The sequence below is a fragment of the Dreissena polymorpha genome, chromosome 10 (genome assembly GCF_020536995.1).
Source record: "Dreissena polymorpha isolate Duluth1 chromosome 10, UMN_Dpol_1.0, whole genome shotgun sequence".
Lineage (NCBI taxonomy): Eukaryota > Metazoa > Mollusca > Bivalvia > Myida > Dreissenidae > Dreissena > Dreissena polymorpha.
Window position 1 is genome coordinate 30,263,975 of NC_068364.1, and position 19,674 is coordinate 30,283,648.

Genomic DNA, 19,674 nt, shown 5'->3' on the forward strand with positions numbered 1-19,674 from the left:
AGCATGCAAAGGGTTAATGTGTTTATGCATTCACCCCAAAACCTCAATTCCTGAAAAGAAATTGTGTAATTGTTGCATTTCGATCAATGTTGGTTGCCTTATTTTGGAAGTACTTATAATGTATATTTTATGAATAATAAACAACAACAAAACAACAACAAAACAACAGGTATCAATTTACTCCTCTAGTCAAGACCTATAATATTTCCCCCGTTTGGTGCAAAAAGGTACTGTGTGACATCGAAAATAACCCTTAAAGCGCTGGAGCTGAATTTTAAAGGCCTTTGCAAACAGTTTGGATCCAGATGAGACGCCACAGAACGTGGCGTCTCATCTGGATCCAAACTGTTTGCTATTCTGATAGTATTCTTTGAAAAAAAATCGAAGAAAATGCTAATTTTAGAAATTCAACAGACGACATTTTAGCAGACGACAAATTACCCAGCATGCAAAGGGTTAAATGCCACATTGTACCTTTTTGCACCAAGGGAACAAATTATGATGATATTGTTTGAAAAGTACTTTTGTTCAGTCGAAAATCCCATGTAACTGAGTTACAAAGTTAGGTGATACAGTTTACACAAATGGGCAAACAGTTTCGGATAATGTGTCGAGTTATCGCAGTTTATTAACCCATTTATGCCTAGCGTCTAGAAAAAAAGCCTTGGCAAACAGCGTAGACCCAGATGAGATGTCGCATAATGCCGCGTCTCATCAGGGTCTGCGCTGTTTGCTTAAATGAATTTCTGTAAAAAATATTCTAAATATAGAAATAAATATACTAGACATCTCTAATTTTGGAAATAAATTGATCCAATTTAGAAGGATGGGAGAGTCCACTATGCATAAATGGGTTAAGATCCCCAATTTCATCATCAGAAGCAATAGCATGCTTTTACTCTTACATAACAAGATGGCTCCATCAAATAAAACAATCAAAGCGCTGAAGGCACTGAAACAGTAAATGCTTAAAATGGATGAGAAACTGACAATAATCAGACATCTGTGAAGTATTTTAGTCAAGATAAATAATAAAAAGAAAGCTCAGGAGAGCAATAAAAATGTTTTAAATATGTTTTACATTGGTTTAATTCAATATGAAGTTTGTTGTTTCATACTGTTGCACTAGTTCAAAAATTGTGAAACTCAATAACAAACATTCTAAAATAAAACACCATTATATAGAATGTAAAGGGCAACATTTTATTGCATTAATTAAGTTATTCTGTCACAGGTTTTCTTGAATTTAGCTTTATTTTTTAAAGAAACATTTGGGAATAGTACAAACTCTTGTTGGGATATAAAAGCGGGAATTTCTTGTTGATTTAGAAAAGGACGATTTTAAGGAAAATAATTGTCAAAATTTCTTTTTGCTTAACCTCATTAGGAATTATAACATCACAGCTCCTGCTCAGAACTGCAAAGGCGTGTTAATGTGTGAAAAGTATTAACATGAAAAATATAAAAGGGAAAAATTTCTATATAAGTTGACATCACAAAAGGCATTAAAATACATAAGTAGCGGGTTTTGTTGCATTCAAACAACATTAATTTGATAGCATCCTTAAAGTGGTTTTTAACAGGTCGCCTTGGCATATATATTAAATGGATATATTGATACAAGTGAATTTAATATGAATTTACTTTAAAAGTTCAAGTTATAAAGCTGTATGGGAAACATGGTTCTAAATGTTAAGACAAATTAAAAAATAATGAAAACCTTAAATTGGAATTTGTATTTCCCATGTAGGAAAATATATACTTTTTCCATTGGGAATGGGCTCCCTTACAGGCCCCAAATTTGAACAAAAAAACCAACACTGTCAAGGTCACAATTCAGTGACAATTGTAAATGATTTGTTTGTTTTTGCTCTTTCAAATTTAAGAACTTGTAGGTTTTTATTTTTTCTTCAATTATTAAACCCAAATACTAAGCAATAGGTCGTATACACAGTTTTTCCCAAAAGAGGCTCACCATCGTCATTAATTCTTTCCCTTTAACGCCCCCACTCATTGATCTGTCGGTAATCTGTCGTTAACAGATCAAGACAAGCATTAATCTCTTGGTGATGATGGTTACCATTTGCTAATTTGCCGTGATAAACATTGATTTGATAATCTGCCTACATTCCTTTTACATACTCAAAGTTTTGTCAAGCAAACCAAGAGCAAATTACAGAGAAAATTGTTGTTGTAGAGATGATCTAATCTCTTGCTGCTGCTTTGTTGTGTTACAGACTTGGGTAATCTATCTTTGTGTAACAGATTGGTGAAATCCCACACCTTGTGCTAATGGGAATTTAATGCAGCCAGATTTGGTGACTTTTGTTAGGGCTTCTTCTCAGAATAATTGTACGGATTCAGTTATTGTCATTGGATAAAAGTCTGGAATAGGCTGATTTTGTACTCTTGTCTTTTTGACTCTTAGGTTTTTTTTTTATTTTCTCTCTTGGTAAAGTATTAGTACTTCAATTGTACTCTTTTTTGGACAGTTAAGGGCTTATGTAAAATTTATCTCTCCCTAATGTATTTTAACCCTTTGAGAGCTGGAACCGGAATTTGAAGGCCTTTGCAAACAGTTTGGATCCAGATGAGACGCCACAGAACGTGGCGTCTCATCAGGATCCAAACTGTTTGCTATTCTGATAGTATTCTTTGAAAAAAATCGAAGAAAATGCTAATTTTAGAAATTCAGCAGACGACATTTTAGCAGATGACAAATTTCCCAGCATGCAAAGGGTTAAGTTAGTCACTATGGACAGAATGTAAGAATTTTCTTTTTTTTATCATGGTTTTGGTATTAATTAACCCATTTATGCCTAGCGTCTAGAAAAAAGGCCTTGGCAAACAGCGTAGACCCAGATGAGACGCAGCATGATGCAGCGTCTCATCTGGGTCTGCGCTCTTTGCTTTAAGGAATTTCTGTAAGAAATATTCTAAATAAAGAAATACATATACAGGACATCTCTAATTTTGGAAATAAATTGATCCAATTTAGAAGAATGGGAGAGTCCACAAGGCATTAATGGGTTAATTCGAATAGGCCAGTTCATAGGCATTTATGTTGTGGTATTGTATTGGTCACAGTGTAGTTCATTTTCTTCTGATATACTAGTGTTTTATTCAGGCCGTTTTAGCGTGGCGCGGCGCCACGCCGCTTTTTTGAAGCGCCTCGCTGCCCCTTTCAAAGCAAATCAGCGCCACGCTGCCCTTTTCAAAGGCCGCCGCCCTGTTTTCCGCCGTGCGCGACCTTATTGATAACATCTTAATTGCCTCTTAACCAAGCTTCTAAGCCGACTATTATCAGCGAAGATTCGCGCGGTTGTGAATACGTCATGCGTGAATAACCATGTGTCAATATCAATCGATAATTTCAGTGGCTTTGTAACACTAATCAGTGTGGATACAATCGTGCACAGTTACTTAGGAGACTTGATGAAAACCTCGATGTTATTCACGTGGAAATTGTGCATTTCATGCATAATTCAGTTATATCAAAACATTTATTTTTACGCGTAATTAAATTTAAAAAAAACACCAGTTGTATCTGTAAAATATTGATTTGATTTCAATTTAATGCAAAACAGTTTTAAGTTTATAAAAAATAATTTTCATGGCTTGCACTAAGCGGCGTACGGCAGTATATTACGCCCGATTATTGTTTCCATACGCTGATTACAAAACCCCATGACGTCCACTGTACTTCCTGAAATTGGCCATACGCCGAAAATAGCAACCCGTGACATATTAAAGCTGTCGATTAAAATAACGCTCCGCCTCCTATCCAATACAGTTGGCGCAGGCTCATATTAAAGCTGTCGATTAAAATAACGCTCCGCCTCCTATCCAATACAATTGGCGCAGGCTCACAGTAGATGTGTGTTGATGAATTGTAGCAGACGACAATCTTAACACGTTTGCTGTTCACGGTTAGGCAGACCGCGCTTAATTGAAGCACGTGCTTGTTTATTGTCACGATGTTTTGATTACAATAACGTGTGAATGTCGGCAAAGAAGTTGATACCCCGTCTTGGACCCTGTTTGGCCAAAAGTTGTTAATTGTTGTAACAGTAGTAGGCCTGCACCATTGGTTCAATTAAGAACATTATGACCCGTTTGTAACTTGTCAAAATATGTTAATTGGCAAACACAGGTATGAATTTTACAAAAATATTGAACTTGTACCACTTATCATTCGTGTTAAGAATGTCGCAACGTACGCTTTCCGATTTTGGCATTCCACCTTCGACGAAACGTAAATTAGAAATTGAAGCAAATTGCTTTGTAAGCAAAACAAGTTTATATCGGAGACCAATTAACGTGTATTGAATTAATTGACAATGAACAAAAGACAGTACGGCGCTGTTCATAGTTACACATTTAGCGAAATAAAATGTACACAATACAACACGTGGTCATGAAAACAATGTCATTACGCAGAACTTTCTGACTTTTCAAAAAAATGTTAGTGTTTGTGAATCTCCATTTAAGATGCATATACAGGACTTGTTTGTGCAATGTGTGTAACGTTTTAGATATAAATAATTGTTTAAGAGGGTAACTCATTTAACAGTATTCTAAGACTTCTTTGAAAAGCTATAGTTTGTATAAGATATATATCCTATGGTGTTTAATCTTGTTTTTTGTTACTACATGAAAATATAAAACACATAATAAAATATACATTCTGGATTTTGTTGGTTTAATTATTCAACAATAAATCTCAAAACTATACATACAATGTTTGTGTGTAACAAAGCTTGTTATTAAGTCACTATACAGATATATTTGTGCCCTTTTTATGGATGTCGCGCGCTAAAGTGCCCTTTTTTGAAATTTTGCACAACGCCCTTTTTCCTTCATGTATAAAACACTATATACTTACTGGTTTTCAAATTATTGAAACTTTAAACACAATACAAATTATCGAACCATACTTAACCCATTTATGCCTAGCATAAAGGCCTTTGCAAACAGCGTAGACCCAGATGAGACGCCTTATGATGCAGCGTCTCATCAGGGTCTGCGCTGTTTGCTGAAAAGAATTTGTGTAAGAAATATTCTAAATATAGAAATAAATATACTAGACATGCCTATTTTTGGAAATAAATTGATCCAACTAAGAAGGATGAGAGAGTCCACTAGTCATAAATGTGTTATGACATGCATTTGAGGTGCAAATTATGAATTTAAGCCTAGGTCTGTGAAAAAGGTGCCTAATTCATTTGTGTAAAGTGTCCTCATAGATGAGCCTGTCCAGTCTGCACAGGCTAATCAGGGACGACACTTTCCACCTTGACTGGATTTTTGTTTAGAAGAGACATCCTTTCAATGCAAATTTTCATACAAGCGGAAAGTGTTGTCCCTGATTAGCCTGTGAGAACTGCGCAGGCTAATCTGGGAGGACACTATGCACATGCCCTGTTTTCCCAGAGCACAAGAAATAGTGACTGTACATGTAACCACCATGTGTGGCACGTTTTGCCCAATAAAGAAAATGTCAAACCTGCACATGTTGCGTTTATACGAGCCATTAAAATAGCGGAAAGCTATTATTTATTACACACCACTTGCAAAATTGGAATACAACGATTTAATAATGTACAAAAAAAGAAGTGCTGATGAATTCTTATCAATTTATTATGTGCAAAAGGTAATGCTAATGCAATATTAATGGTATTTCTGATTTGTGCACATTTGTTATGCTTTGCAAATGATCCACTCTGATTCTATTTTAAGGCAAAAAATGAAATTTTTGTTTCCAACATGTCATTAACATTTAAAGGGACCGTCAACCACAAACAACGAAAAATAAAAGTTCTAAAATCCTGTATTTTTTTACAATTATTAGTTTATATTGATTTAAATATCATGACTGGTATATTACATGTGTGGCACTTTCTACCCAATTACATGTGCAACTGTATTTGATGGTAAAATATATACATATTACTATACACTACTTTTATATTTAACCTTTAATAGACATGTGTTGGATGCATTGCATGTTTTCTGTTGATATTTTCCGGTGTCTGATTGCAAAACATTATTGTTATAATTCATATTAATGTGATATCTTGTCTGCTATCTTGAAATAAAATATGTTGAAAAAATAAATGATGATAAAATTAACAACCCATGCGAAAACCAAAACTGTTGACCTGACATGAGGTCCAATAACTTTTAAAATTTACTGGAACTCACCAGATTTTACCGGACCTTGTTCTTCGTTAACCAAACAAGAGAAAATATAGTATTTATATAAATATGCTTGTTATAAGAATTGCACTAATTGACAATGTTATGTCACCTGCAAAGATAGCAAGTTCTACTGGTTGAAAAAATTATATTTAATTTAAAAATTGACAATCTTTCCAGGTAAAATAAAAACATAAACAAGTCTGTATTTTTTTTTACATAATCCTTGTTTCCCTTTCATTTTTAACCAAAACAAAGTTTAATCAAAATCTATTCTTGTTTTTTTTTTAAGTCAGAAACAAGGACTGACAGTTTTTGGCAATAATACCGGACCTCAGCAAATCTTATTGGATATGTCCTAGGTGCGATGTCTTTCATAATGGGTTGCTCTGTACAATTTTACCGACCTAGACTGTTCATACAAACAAAAGACAAAAGATTAATTTATGCGAAATTATATGAGGACGAATATGACTCAATAACTCAACCCTTTGCATGCTGGTAAATATGTCGTCTGCTAAAATTTTGTCTGCTAAATGTCTAAAATTAGCAATTTTCTTCGATTTTTTTTCAAAGAATACTATCAGAATAGCAAACAGTTTGGATCCTGATGAGACACCACGTTCTGTGGTGTCTCATCTGGATCCAAACTGTTTGCAAAGGCCTTCAAAATCCGGTTCCAGCTCTCAAAGGGTTAATTCTGTAGTTTCTCTATTTTGCCAAGTTATACAGATTTGTTAGACAAATTGGATAACTGCCACTGATTCAAACTGAACCAATTCCTCTTTGATCAATACACCACAAATGTCAGTGTGCCAGTGACAGTGCATTTAGTCGGTGGGGGAGTTGGGGGGGGGGGGCAATTATAGATGCAGATTGTTGACAAATATTTCCTCATAAATGTCTTTTTGTTGTGTGTGCGTGGGGGGGGGGGGGTTGGCATGGACAAGAGGGAAGAGGGTGGAGTGAAGTGGAGGGGAGAGATTGAGTCAGAGTGAAGCGCTATATGGATGCACACGTATTTCTCTGGGAAAATGTGTCTATGAAACCTTGTATGTTTGTACAAAAATATTACGACAACAAGATGTAAAAAAACACTCTCAAAAAGAGAAATAGATGAGTGTAATACAAAATTGAAGAAAAAATGAGGCAGGTGTGCTTGGATTTTGTTGGTACTTATTTAACCCATTTATGCCTAGTGTCTAGAAAAAAGGACTTGGCAAACAGCTTAGACCCAGATGAGACGCTGAATGATGCGGCGTCTCATCAGGGTCTGCGCTGTTTACTTAAAGGAATTTCTGTAAGAAATATTCTAAATATAGAAATAAATATACTAGACATCCCTAATTTTGGAAATAAATTGATCCATTTTAGAAGGATAGGAGAATCCACTAGGCATAAATGGGTTAACCTATGATGGCTGCCATATTATAAGCATACAATCTCTTGCTGTTACTACTAACGCATGGTGACTGTTAATTATATTTAAGAAAATGTTTGAAGGTCACGTGTTTTGAAAAATATTGTTAATTGTGATTGTCTCCTGGTATTTGTGATTGTCTTCTGGTATTTTATGAGAAAAAGCCACCAGGCTATGAAGCCTCCACTATCCCACTATCCCAACATCGTTTTAGTTGTTTCCTCGAATTTAAGATAACACAATCAATTGACACAAAAATCAGCAACTGTCCAAAACGTTGACCCCAATATGTCAATCCTGCCTAAGATCATTGATTATAGGGCCTTTCTCCAATTTATTGGACGTTTCCTTGTGCAAACCATTCAAGATGGATGAAGTATGTGTTTTTGCCCGAGACACTCTGCTGTTGACACAAAAGACAAGACACTTGAATAAAATGGCGTAGTGGATATGGTGTCTGCCTAGCGACTTGTAGGTCACATGGTGTCTGCCTAGCGACTGGTAGGTCACATGGTGTCTGCCTAGCGACTGGTAGGTCATGGGTTCAATCTGCACTGTGGGAGCGTTCTTTAGGCTAATCTGGGACGACACTTTACGCACATGCATTATGCCTAGTTTTCTCAGAATGCAACTCAAATAATACTGAAAACACTTCTATTCTCAAGTTGAAGCACTTATTTGCAAAACTACGACAACACTTATTTCCCATTTGCAGTCAAAATGCTGCGAATTTTCCTGGTTCAAAGGAACCCGACCCTATTCCCACAATGGAGAAAAAAACACTGCATAAGTTGAATCCTTCATATGAAAATGTGAAACAGTTTATCTTAATATGTTTAGTAACTATATCGGAGGGGGTAAACATGTGAAAAACTCATGATGTCAACGTCCTGGCCAAGACAGTTATTTTTCGCCGTTTTGTACCCTTTATTACTTGTATTTATTCTTAAAATACCGCTGACTTTCCAGCCATATGAGCAAGAAAGTGATAAGTGTTTATTTCGTATTAATATTGGCTCATTATCTCAACTTAACTTGCTTCGAAATTTCTTAGGGGGAGCTTTAATTTTGTAACCCGCTAAGAAATTTTGCAGAAATTTAGTCAATATATAGAGCCAATATTAATACGATGTACACGCTAATTACTTTGTTGCCCATATGGCTGGAAAGTAAGTGGCATTTTTACCACTAAGATAAGTAATAAAGTGTATGAAACGGTGAAAAATACCTTTCTCAACCTGAATGTTGCCATCTTTTTTGTCACATGATTACCCATATTATGGATGAAAATAGATATAATATTGCACTAAATGAATAAAATTAGCCCAAAGTTTATTGATTTTTTAGGTCTGTGTTTTCTGAAAAAACACGAGGTATTGTCATAGCCAGCTCATCGTGTCGTCCGCCGTCCGCCGGCGTCGTGCTAAAACTTTCACATTTTGCTCAAAAATCAAAGTGCTTCCACCTACAACATGGAAACTTCATATGTAGATGCACTTGATGAGTTCTACACGCCACACCCATTTTTGGGTCACTAGGTCAAAGGTCAAGGTCACTGTGACTTATAAAAAAAAACAAATATGGCAAGCTTTCATTTATTAAAAACTGCACCCGCAGCCGAGCGTTGGCACCCGTTATGCGGTGCTCTTGTTTAGTCTTCTTTTAGCAAATTGAATAGATATAAACATAATCCAAACAATCTCTTGTCATGACTATAATTTGGAGAAGAATTAAAACTGTCTCTCTCCATTCCTGCAGGCTATCAAAGAAGTCTAAGACTTCATTGAATGTCTTGCCATCTTTCCATGGCGGAGATAAAAAACAGGAAAAATGACTTTAGTGGTGTAGATCTAATCAATGTTTTCGCAATATCAAGAATTTCCCAAGTGGGTTATGATTCCATTAGAGACCTGCTCGGTTGAGGTGGTTGCAATTTGACCATGGAAATCTCATTAATTCCAAAAAAAGGCCAACGTTTGTGGCCCAAATTGAATGCTGTTGGCAAGAAAAAAAAGGCCTGCCCTCCCTTGGAAAGATAGTTTTAATCTAGAAATGTTTGTTTGGATGTAAGCGAATAAGTTGCAGAGTGTAAGGCAATCTTCAGACTGATGATTAAATCGTGAGATTAGTTCTTTGTTTTGGCAATTTTATGCAAACACATTGCGGTAAATTTAATTAGTAGTTTTGCCATTTGTTTGTTTATCTAAGAAATAGAGAATAATAGGTTAGTGTTGATTATAGATCAGGGACCGTGGCGTCTCATCAGGATCCTAACTGTTTGCTATTCTGATAGTATTCTTTGAAAAAAATCAGAGAAAATGTTAATTTTAGAATTTCAGCAGACGACATTTTAGCAGACGACAAATTTCCAAGCATGCCAAGGGCTAATATACATGAATAAAGATCATTTTTCCAGAGCACAACTCATGTGGCCCCAATGGTGCAAAAAAGGTACTATGTGCTTTCAAATTTCAATTTCACATGGCACCTTTTTGCACCAAGGGGGGTAATGTGCTGTTTTCTTGTAACCAATGGCGATCCAGCCAAAGATTATGTGTTGTGTTATTAGCCCTTTTAGTGCTGGAACCAAATTTGAAAGGCCTTTGCAAACAGTTTGGATCAAGATCAGACGCCACAAAACGTGGCGTCTCATCAGAATCCAAACTGTTTGCTATTCTGATAGTGGTCTTTGAAAAAAAGTGAAGAAAATGATGATTTTAGAAATGCAGCAGACACCAATTTAGCAGACAACAAATATCCCAGCATGCAAAGGGTTAGAGGAAGGACATGTTTTATTCCGTTTGCTGCACATTACTATCTTTGGTTGGTCAATAAAGCCTTGAAAACTTGAAGCTATTGAGAAAGGTCTTTAATTAACCCATTTATGCCAAGTGGACTCTCCCATCCTTCTAAATTGGATCAATTTATTTCAAAATTAGGGATGTCTGGTATAATTATTTCTATTTTTAGAATATTTCTTACAGAATTTCGTTAAAGCAAACAGTGTAGACCCTGATGAGACGCCGCATTATGCGGCGTCTCATCTGGGTCTACGCTGTTTGCAATGTCCCTTTTTCAGGATGCTAGGCATAAATGGGTTAATTTCAGAGACTACAAGCACATGACAATTCTAATCTTAGTGGGAAAATGTATATGTTATCTATTGTCTCATTTTCAGTGGCCAACCCACCGGAAAAAGCAAAGGATGACAGCACGTTACAGTCTCGCAACGGCCAACTCGATCGTAAGTCCCACTTTGAAATTTGTTACGTAGATTGACATATTCATGCCCTTTGTTACATAGATTGAAGTTTTCATGCCCAGTAAGTTACGTACATTGACAATTATTTTCATGCCCTTAGTTACGTAGATTGACATGTTCATGCCCTTGGTTACGTAGATTGACATTTTCATGCCCTTGGTTACGTAGATTGACATTTTCGTGCCCTTGGCTACTTCAATCAGGTGGCATAATATAGTTTTGCCATATTTAGGTGTAAATGTTTTTATATTTTAAGGTATATAAAAGACTTAACCCTTTCTCCAACAAGAAGCGAGGTGAATATGGCTTTAACCCTTTCAGTGCTGGAACCTTATTTTGAAGGCCTTTGCAAACAGTTTGGATCCAGATGAGACGCCACAGAACGTGGCGTCTCATCAGGATCCAAACTGTTTGCTATTCTGATAGTATTCTTTAAAAAAAAATCAAAAAATGCTAATTTTAGAAATTCAGCAGAGGACATTGTAGCAGACGACAAATTTCCCAGCATGCAAAGGGTTAAAGCATCCAGCATAAATCTGAACAACCTGCAAGTAACTCTGTTCAGCTTTTATGCTGTTTGCTGTTCATCAGTATCTTAAGATTGGAGATGGGGCCTTAAAATATTGAATCTATTAAGAAAGGTCTTAAATTAAATATAACTTTTTAAGGGACTACACACAAATGAAAATATGTATCTAAGTGGTAAAAGGTTAATCATTTTCATAGAAAGCTCTTTTCAATTAATGTCACTAATCATAGGGCAGTAGATCTGACAAAGATGTTTGATAAGTGGAGCATAATTTCCTAAGGCAGCTCTTGTTTAATGTCATAAAGCATAAAATGAGCCGCGTTCTGAGAAAACTGGGCTTAATTCATGTGCGTAAAGTGTCGTCCCAGATTAGCCTGTGTAGTCCGCACAGGCTAATCAGAAACGACACTTTCCGCTTTTATCGTTTTTTAGTTTCAAGGAAGTCCCTCCTTACCCAAAATCAAGTTTAGGCGGAAAGTGTCGTCCCTGATTAGCCTGTGCGGACACACTTTACGCACATGCATTATGACCAGCTTTCACAGAACAAGACACATATAAGAATATTTGTACATTTATTGACCTATTTTGATTCATTTCAGATGAAACACTAAGTAAAGGTATTATATGCAAAATTGTTAATGAGCAGTCTTCTGTGAAAAGGGGTTTAATGCATGTGTAAAGTGTCGTCACAGATTTTCCTGTGCAATCTGAACAGGCTAATCGAGGATGACACTTTCCACTTTTATGATATTTTTGGTTTAAAGAAACTCTTCATAGCAAATATCTAGTTTAGAGGGAAAGTGTTGTCCCTGATTAGCCTGTGTGGACTACACAGGCAAATCTGGGACAACACTTTACGCACATGCATTAAACCCCCTTTTCACAGAGCACGGCTCATATGTACGCACTTGCACCTGGCACCAAGCATGTACTTGCAGGGTTATTTTTGTCCCGATTTTATAGCCGAAATTCGGCTATGTTCCCAATCCCAAAAAGTATACTTTTTTCCCAAAATGTGGAAAAAAATTCCCAATTTCAAAAAAAAAAAAAAAAAATATTTTTTTATTTTTTTTTTAGAAAGAAGTGTCTAATGCGTATTTTATCTCAATTATAGTTCAATTACATCTAACAAAGTATTATATGATTTTGTTCTTTTAATTTGATTGATTATAAAGAGTTATATCAAATACAGTATTTCCCTAATCAGTGGACTTTTCGTTTGGAATAAAAAGGCTAATGAATTTATTTTCCCAATTTCATGAAAATGCCGATAAAATTCCCAATTCCAAAGCCATGGGCTATCGTCCCAAAAAGTGATAAAAACATGACTTGTTTTAGCTCACCTGAGCACAAAGTGCCTAATATACTAATGTATTGACCATTAGTTCAGCATCATGCAGTTTTGGGTGTTGGGTGTGGATCATCAACTTTAACCCATTTATGCCTAGTGTCCTGAAAAAAGGACATTGCACATCTCATCAGGGTCTACACTGTTTGCTTAAACGAAATTCTGTAAGAAATATTCTAAAAATAGAAATAAATATACCAGACATCCCTAATTTTGGAAATAAATTGATCCAATTTAGAAGGATGGGAGAGTCCACTAGGCATAAATGGGTTAAGATTGCTATCACTTTTTCATTCAATCTTGATGAAACTTGGTCAGATTTGTTATTTGGCCAATATCTAGGCTGAGGTCGAATCTGGGTCACAGGTGTATATAAATGAGGTCACCAAGGTCAAGTATGGGTCATAGGCGTCTATTAACAAGGTCATCAAGGTTAAATCTGGGTCATGGGCGTCTATAAACTAGGTCACCAAGGTCAAATCTTGTCATGGGTGTCTATAAACAAGGTCATCAAGGTCAAATCTAGGTCATAGACGCCTATAAACTGGGTCACCAAGGTCAAATCTGGGTCATGGACATCTATAAACTAGGTCACCAGGTAAAATATTAGAAAACTAGTGTTACTGCTCTAGAGAATACAGTTTTCAAGAACATCCACCATGATGAACTGGATTATGTGTTGAATAGACACAAATATCTTGTATATTTTCTAATAATGAGCTCTACCCAAATTAAAATGTGAATCTCCCCCCTTGTTTTCTAAAATATGTATAAAAAAAACAATGCCAAATTAATGTTTTATTTGGTGAAACAGTCATTGCAAAAACAAGGTATTTCTTTGACTGAAATGTTTAAAAAAAAACACTACATATTCCAATTATTATGGTATGTTTTAAATAATTAATTAAATTTACCGCTATGAAATGCCTTTGGAAGATGGGGACTATTGTAGTTTACCGGTACGCAACACTTAACATCGAACAGCGTACCCTAACCCTAACCCTTAACACCTTACACATAACAACTAACGCAACACCTTATAATCTTTTTTATCCTATATATTTCCTTAGAATCGGGGGCTACCGCCCCAAAACCTACGCTTTGTCGATAGTGGTAAACAACTGCGTACCGGTAAAGTTCAATCTAGCCGGAAGATGTTCCTGGAGACTATTACAAGAGAATATATGCTTGTTTTACTTTAGCCATCTAGTCTTATTATCCCCCGCCATCGGCGGAGGGATATTGTTTAGGCGCTGTCCGTCCGTCTTTCCACCCGTCCAGTGCCATATCTTGGAAGTGCTTTGACGGATTTCATTTAAACTTGGTATGCGTATATATATATGGATACTATGATGATGCACGCCAAATGGCATTGTACACCATCTGTTAATAACAGTGTTATGGCCCTTTGTATCTTGAAAAAATGCTTTTTTGAGTGTCAAATATAACACTTTTGTTTCCAGAAGCATATTGGCAGGGTATAATCAATTCAACAAATTTGCTTGTTACAAAAGGATTGCAGTTGATATTGCAGTTTTAGTGTCAGAAGATGAAATACAATCATTACCTGCAAGAGCCCATTTCAGATGAAAAGTAGCTTTATTATTCACTGCACATGATAAGTTCTTAGCTGCTTATCGTGATGAGTCTGTTGCTTCCTTGTCCTTTGAAAGAAATTCTTTAACCCTTTGCATGCTGGGAAATTTGTCGTCTGCAAAAATGTCGTCTGCTGAATTTCTAAAATTAGCATTTTCTTTGATTGTTTTCAAAGAATACTTTCAGAATAGCAAACAGTTTGGATCCTGATGAGACGCCACGTTCTGTGGTGTCTCATCTGGATCCAAACTGTTTGCAAAGGCCTTTAAAATTCGGTTCCAGCACTGAAAGGGTTAAAAGGGTTTGCAAGTAGGCATGTGGCTTTGACTGAGCCTCACTCTGGGAAAAGGGGGTTTAATGCATATATGTAAAGTGTCATCCCAGATTTGCCTGTGGCACACAGTGCAGTCTGCCCTGGCTAATCAGGGACAACACTTTCTGCTTAATGATATTTTTGTTAAAAGAAATTATCTTCTTTAGCAAAATTCATTGGCGGAAAGTTTCACCCCTGATTCTAAGCCTGTGCAGACTTCACAGGCTTATCTGAGGCGACACTAATGGACATGCATTTAACCCCCCTTTCGCAGAGCGTGTCTCATATTAGTTACCAGACTAAAATAACATCAGAGGAAATAGCTTCCCGACAGTGGGGGTGCCCAATTTGCATACGCTGGTTATAGATTCCCCCATAGCCGTATTTCTAGATGTGTCCACAAATAAGATACGACAGGCAGTTTCTAATGGTAATTGGGGACCATATTGACCTGCGATGCCGCAGATTTAGAAAACTGTCACAAAACAGTTTCCAATGTCATGATCAATTAACTTCTGTCTTTGATGGAACGTAAACTGAGATTTGCCTTGCATAGAAATGGCTGCTTAACATGAGGCAATGCATGTGATTTTTGTATTTATGTTCACTTGAGTACTGATGAGTCAGGATTGTTTTAACTCTTTCAGGGCTGGAACCGATTTTTGAAGGCTTTTGCAAACAGTTTGGATCCAGATGAGACGCCACAGAACGTGGCGTCTCATCAGGATCCAAACTATTTGCTATTCTGATAGTATTCTTAGAAAAAACATAGAAGAAAATGCTAATTTTCCCAATATTAGTTTGTGCCGCGTTGGCTGTACTGAAAGTGTCTTGAAGAAAATTCTGCAAATAAGAAAATATTCAAAATTCCAAATTTCTTGAAAGCTTAAATAAATATACAAGCCTTGTTCTTGAAACATTGGGCTTTATTCATGGGCCTGAAAAGTTTTGTCACAGGTAAGCCTGTGCAGTCTGCACAGGCTAATTTTTTTAGGGACAACAGTTTCCGCCTTGAATGGGTTTTTGTGTAGAAGACACTTTCTTCATATGAAAAATACCCCACAAGCAGAAAGTGTTGTTTTGTTAGCCTGTGCAGACTGCGCAGTCTTATCTTAGATGACACTTCAGGCACATGCATTAAGCCCTGTTTTCCCAAAGTGAGGCTCATATAAAGTCAAGGGAAATGTTCTTCTTGACAGGTCTTGTTTATTGATATTATAACTGTTAAAGATTACACCAAGAATGATAGTTTTGTTAGTAAAAGGCGTTTTTTTAAAAGCATTTAAATCCATTAACGAGTCTTTTAAAAGACCAATATTATGGAACACATTATTATGACCGACTACTTTTAATGATTCTCAATGCTTTTCTTCAGGTACTGGATCATTGACTGTGTTACGAAGGTCAAACTCTCGCACCAAGGTTGTTTCCAACAACAGCAGTCGTACTTCGAGCGTAGCGTCCCTTGAGAGTGATTCCTACGCCACCGTTGACCTTGGCACTGACAAACTTCCACCAGTCGACGTGCCAGAAGCCTCGCATGTTTGCTCACTCAGGTATTATATCTGCGACACATATTTTAAAAGACTCTGTATTCTTTACCTCTCTGATACCAACTTGACGTATTGGTAGTCCCTTAGAAAATCCAATTAAATTAAAGACCTGTCTTACTTTTATCTTTAAGCTTCGAGTTTTAAAGGCTTTGTTTCCAACCCTTAGATTACAAATAAGTAGCAAAACAAACAAAAATACACTGTTTGCTAGTGAAAAGCGTGTTGTTCTGGTTTTATGTTGGTTGAATTATGTCATTTTCACTTTGGGTCTGAGTGGACAAAGGCTTTTAATTGCTGAATGAATAGAATTGTTCTCAATCTAATTAATGATTTCACCATTTGTCCATTTTTAGCATTCTTATTTTAGACCAGAGATCTTATATTTGGAATTATGTATTATTTTCATCTATATAGTTGTTCAAATAAAAACTGGCCTTGTCCCTCCGGGAATCACATGTTTGATTTAGACCACTTTTTTTATCTCTTTTAGAACATTACTCAGCTGAGCAATCTAGAACCATCTTTGCCCTCTTGTTTCTGTTATAAGCATTTCTATATTTATTATCTAAATAATTAAATTAAATAATTATATATATCTACATTTATATAATAATAAAGCTGTTAATAAAAATAATTATTATTGATGTGGGTTTAGTTTAATATTAAGATCTTTATGACTTATATTTTCAGACTTAAACATATAGTACGAAAATTACAAAAAGAGGAAATCTCAAAAGAAGATTTGTTGAAAAACCTTGAATATGCAGCACAAGTCCTTGAAACTGTATATATTGATGAAACCAGGTAACATATTTAACTTCTTTCTTTTGTAAATATTGCATGAAATAAATATTGTGTTATATATAGGTTGAACAGTTTTAAGACAGGTGTTTTCTTTCAATAAAGCATTATTTAATGAAGCACAACAAATTATCTTGGGTCATGGTTTAGTTTTCCTTTTTCCTTTCAAATTGATTTGCACTGGTATAAAATTAATGTGTTATTGTGTCCATGCTCCTTGTGGAATGACATCATATTTTGGATGATGTCATGACATCACTGATGATGTCATCAGATAGAAAATCAAAATGGCTGAACAAAAAGAAGTTACTGAAGCAGAGTTAAAGTCATTGTAAGTAAGCTGTGGTGATTATTGCTGTTCTTTTTTACTGAAAAAGCATGTTTTGGGAAAAAAAATACTGCCTTATTGGCCTATGAAATTTGATTTTCTATGCAAAAAAGGACATTTATGTTAGTTTTACCACTGACATTTTGCTTTGAAATTTAGGGAAAAAATGCTTTTGAATAAAAAGTATGTTTTCTTTCATTTGTAATTACTTCTGAAGGATGGTATCCATACTTATTGATTATTTATATATTTATTACTTAATTTATTTTACATGTCAAATGTTGTGTTAATTTTTTTTCTTTTTATCCCTGGACAATTTCGAAATGTTGGAACAATATACTGAATATAAATGGCTCAGGACCCGAAACACTTTGACAAGTTTAAATTCTTGCTGTTGGGCATTTGGCAAGTTAACATAAAAGTTCAAAGAAATCTGTACACATTCTTTCTAAAAGTAAAAGTGTTGTTTTTAAATGGAATTTGTGTGTGGGCTAATTTTTATTTTTTCATTTAAAAAAAAAATTATAATGAAAGACCATCAACTTGGCAAGTTTTTATCTTCTCTTACCTTATTTCGTCACTAAATATGGCACCATTTGTTTATATAAAACTTAAAATGTTAAATTTTTGTTTTGACAATTATTCCAATGAATGAATTATTTGCGTATAATTCTCAAGCAAAAGTATGATGAAGCACAGGTGGTTAGCGTGTGGCTATGATATTAATTAGTGAAAACATCATTTTGAATGATAAATAATCATATTATAACGAAAAATTAACTTTTCTGAAAAAAAATATTTCACTATCAAATATATATATAACAAGGTATGCAACTCAAAATCACCCCATAACGGGGTGCATCGCTTTGAACAGCCATATCTTCATCAATTGTGCAGCGATTTTCACGATCTCGGTCTTATTCAACGCAGAAATGAATTTCCTTTCTGGAAATGTATATGTCTTGCAATATTTTTACAAATGCTGGGTCAACTTTTAAGAAATAACACGATACACAACACACATGACCCAGTTGACAGTGATCATGTATTCTTTATGAATGAAATCTCCAGTTGTAAAGACACACCTCCGCATTGGACCAATGAAATCACTCGTATGTTTAAAATGTCAGTTAGTTGAAATGTATGTAAACAAAGGTTTCAAACGGCGCTGGACAGTTAGTCTTGATGCAGAATGTAACGACAAGAACGGTAATAATGTTTTTTCATACGTTTTATTGAATTATGGTATCGAACTACATGAACTTTGTAGGGAAGTTGCCCTTTACTCCGTGAAGATTTCAGTCTTAAAGACAGCATGATCACTGTCAACTGGGTCATGCGTGTTGTGTATCGTGTTATTTCTTAAAAGTTGACCCAGCATTTGTAAAAATATTGCAAGACATATACATTTCCAGAAAGGAAATTCATTTCTGCGTTGAATAAGACCGAGATCGTGAAAATCGCTGCAAAATTGATGAAGATATGGCTGTTCAAAGCGATGCACCCCGTTTTGGGCTGATTTTGAGTTGCATACCTTGTTATATATATATTTGATAGTGAAATATTTTTTTTCAGAAAAGTTAATTTTTCGTTATAATATGATTATTTATCATTCAAAATGATGTTTTCACTAATTAATATCATAGCCACACGCTAACCACCTGTGTGATGAAGTAGGATTAATGACACATAAGCTTTTCTTCAGGTCGTCTAAAAAATAACCAGGCCAAATGTCCCAGGTTTGCAAAATTATTAGATTTTTATTGGATGCGAAGGCTTGAAAGTATCTGGGAAAATGGGGCTTAATGCATGTGAGTTAAATGGCTTCCCATTTTAGCTTGTGCAATCCGGACAGGCTAGTCAGAGAAGACACTTTTTGCCTTTATGATATTTTGCGTTTAAGTATCATCTACCTCAGGTTTCCACGTATAGCGCGCTCCCGTGTATAGCACGCAGGCTGTTTTTTAAATGCAAAAATGGAGGAAAAAATATTTATAGACAATTAAACCACCAAATCAAACCGAAAATGGCCGCCATTTTACTATTGCACAATCCAATAATCCGGTGCATTGGAAAGCTTAATTAAGCATTCAAAATAGGAAGCGTCATTATGATTAGGAGCATGGGTTGCATAGCACTATACTTTTCTTACAATTTTGTTATTTTCTAGCAAAAGATTAACAGTCCATGTGCATTTCGTGAAAAACGTGAGAAAATAAGAATTAGTGTACATCGTGTGATTTTTCCTCTGGGAAAGCATGGGCATTACCGGTAAATTTGAATGTCGCATGGGAGACAGGGATACAGTTGTTGAGGTACACCACTG

General features: G+C 35.5%; 1 protein-coding gene across 4 annotated transcripts in view; it reads left to right on the forward strand.

The window, feature by feature from the left end:
- Positions 1-19,674, forward strand: part of LOC127847823 (dual specificity calcium/calmodulin-dependent 3',5'-cyclic nucleotide phosphodiesterase 1A-like) — a 305,382-nt gene that overhangs the window by 209,381 nt on the left and 76,327 nt on the right. For 2 of the 4 annotated variants that reach the window (XM_052380018.1, XM_052380016.1), the window contains exons 2-5: positions 10,797-10,862; positions 12,009-12,026; positions 16,042-16,222; positions 16,910-17,023. In XM_052380018.1, coding sequence (XP_052235978.1) covers positions 10,797-10,862; positions 12,009-12,026; positions 16,042-16,222; positions 16,910-17,023 — 379 coding nt within the window. The remainder of the gene's footprint in view (positions 1-10,796; positions 10,863-12,008; positions 12,027-16,041; positions 16,223-16,909; positions 17,024-19,674) is intronic. The other 2 variants (XM_052380019.1, XM_052380020.1) reach the window with 1 other exon arrangement.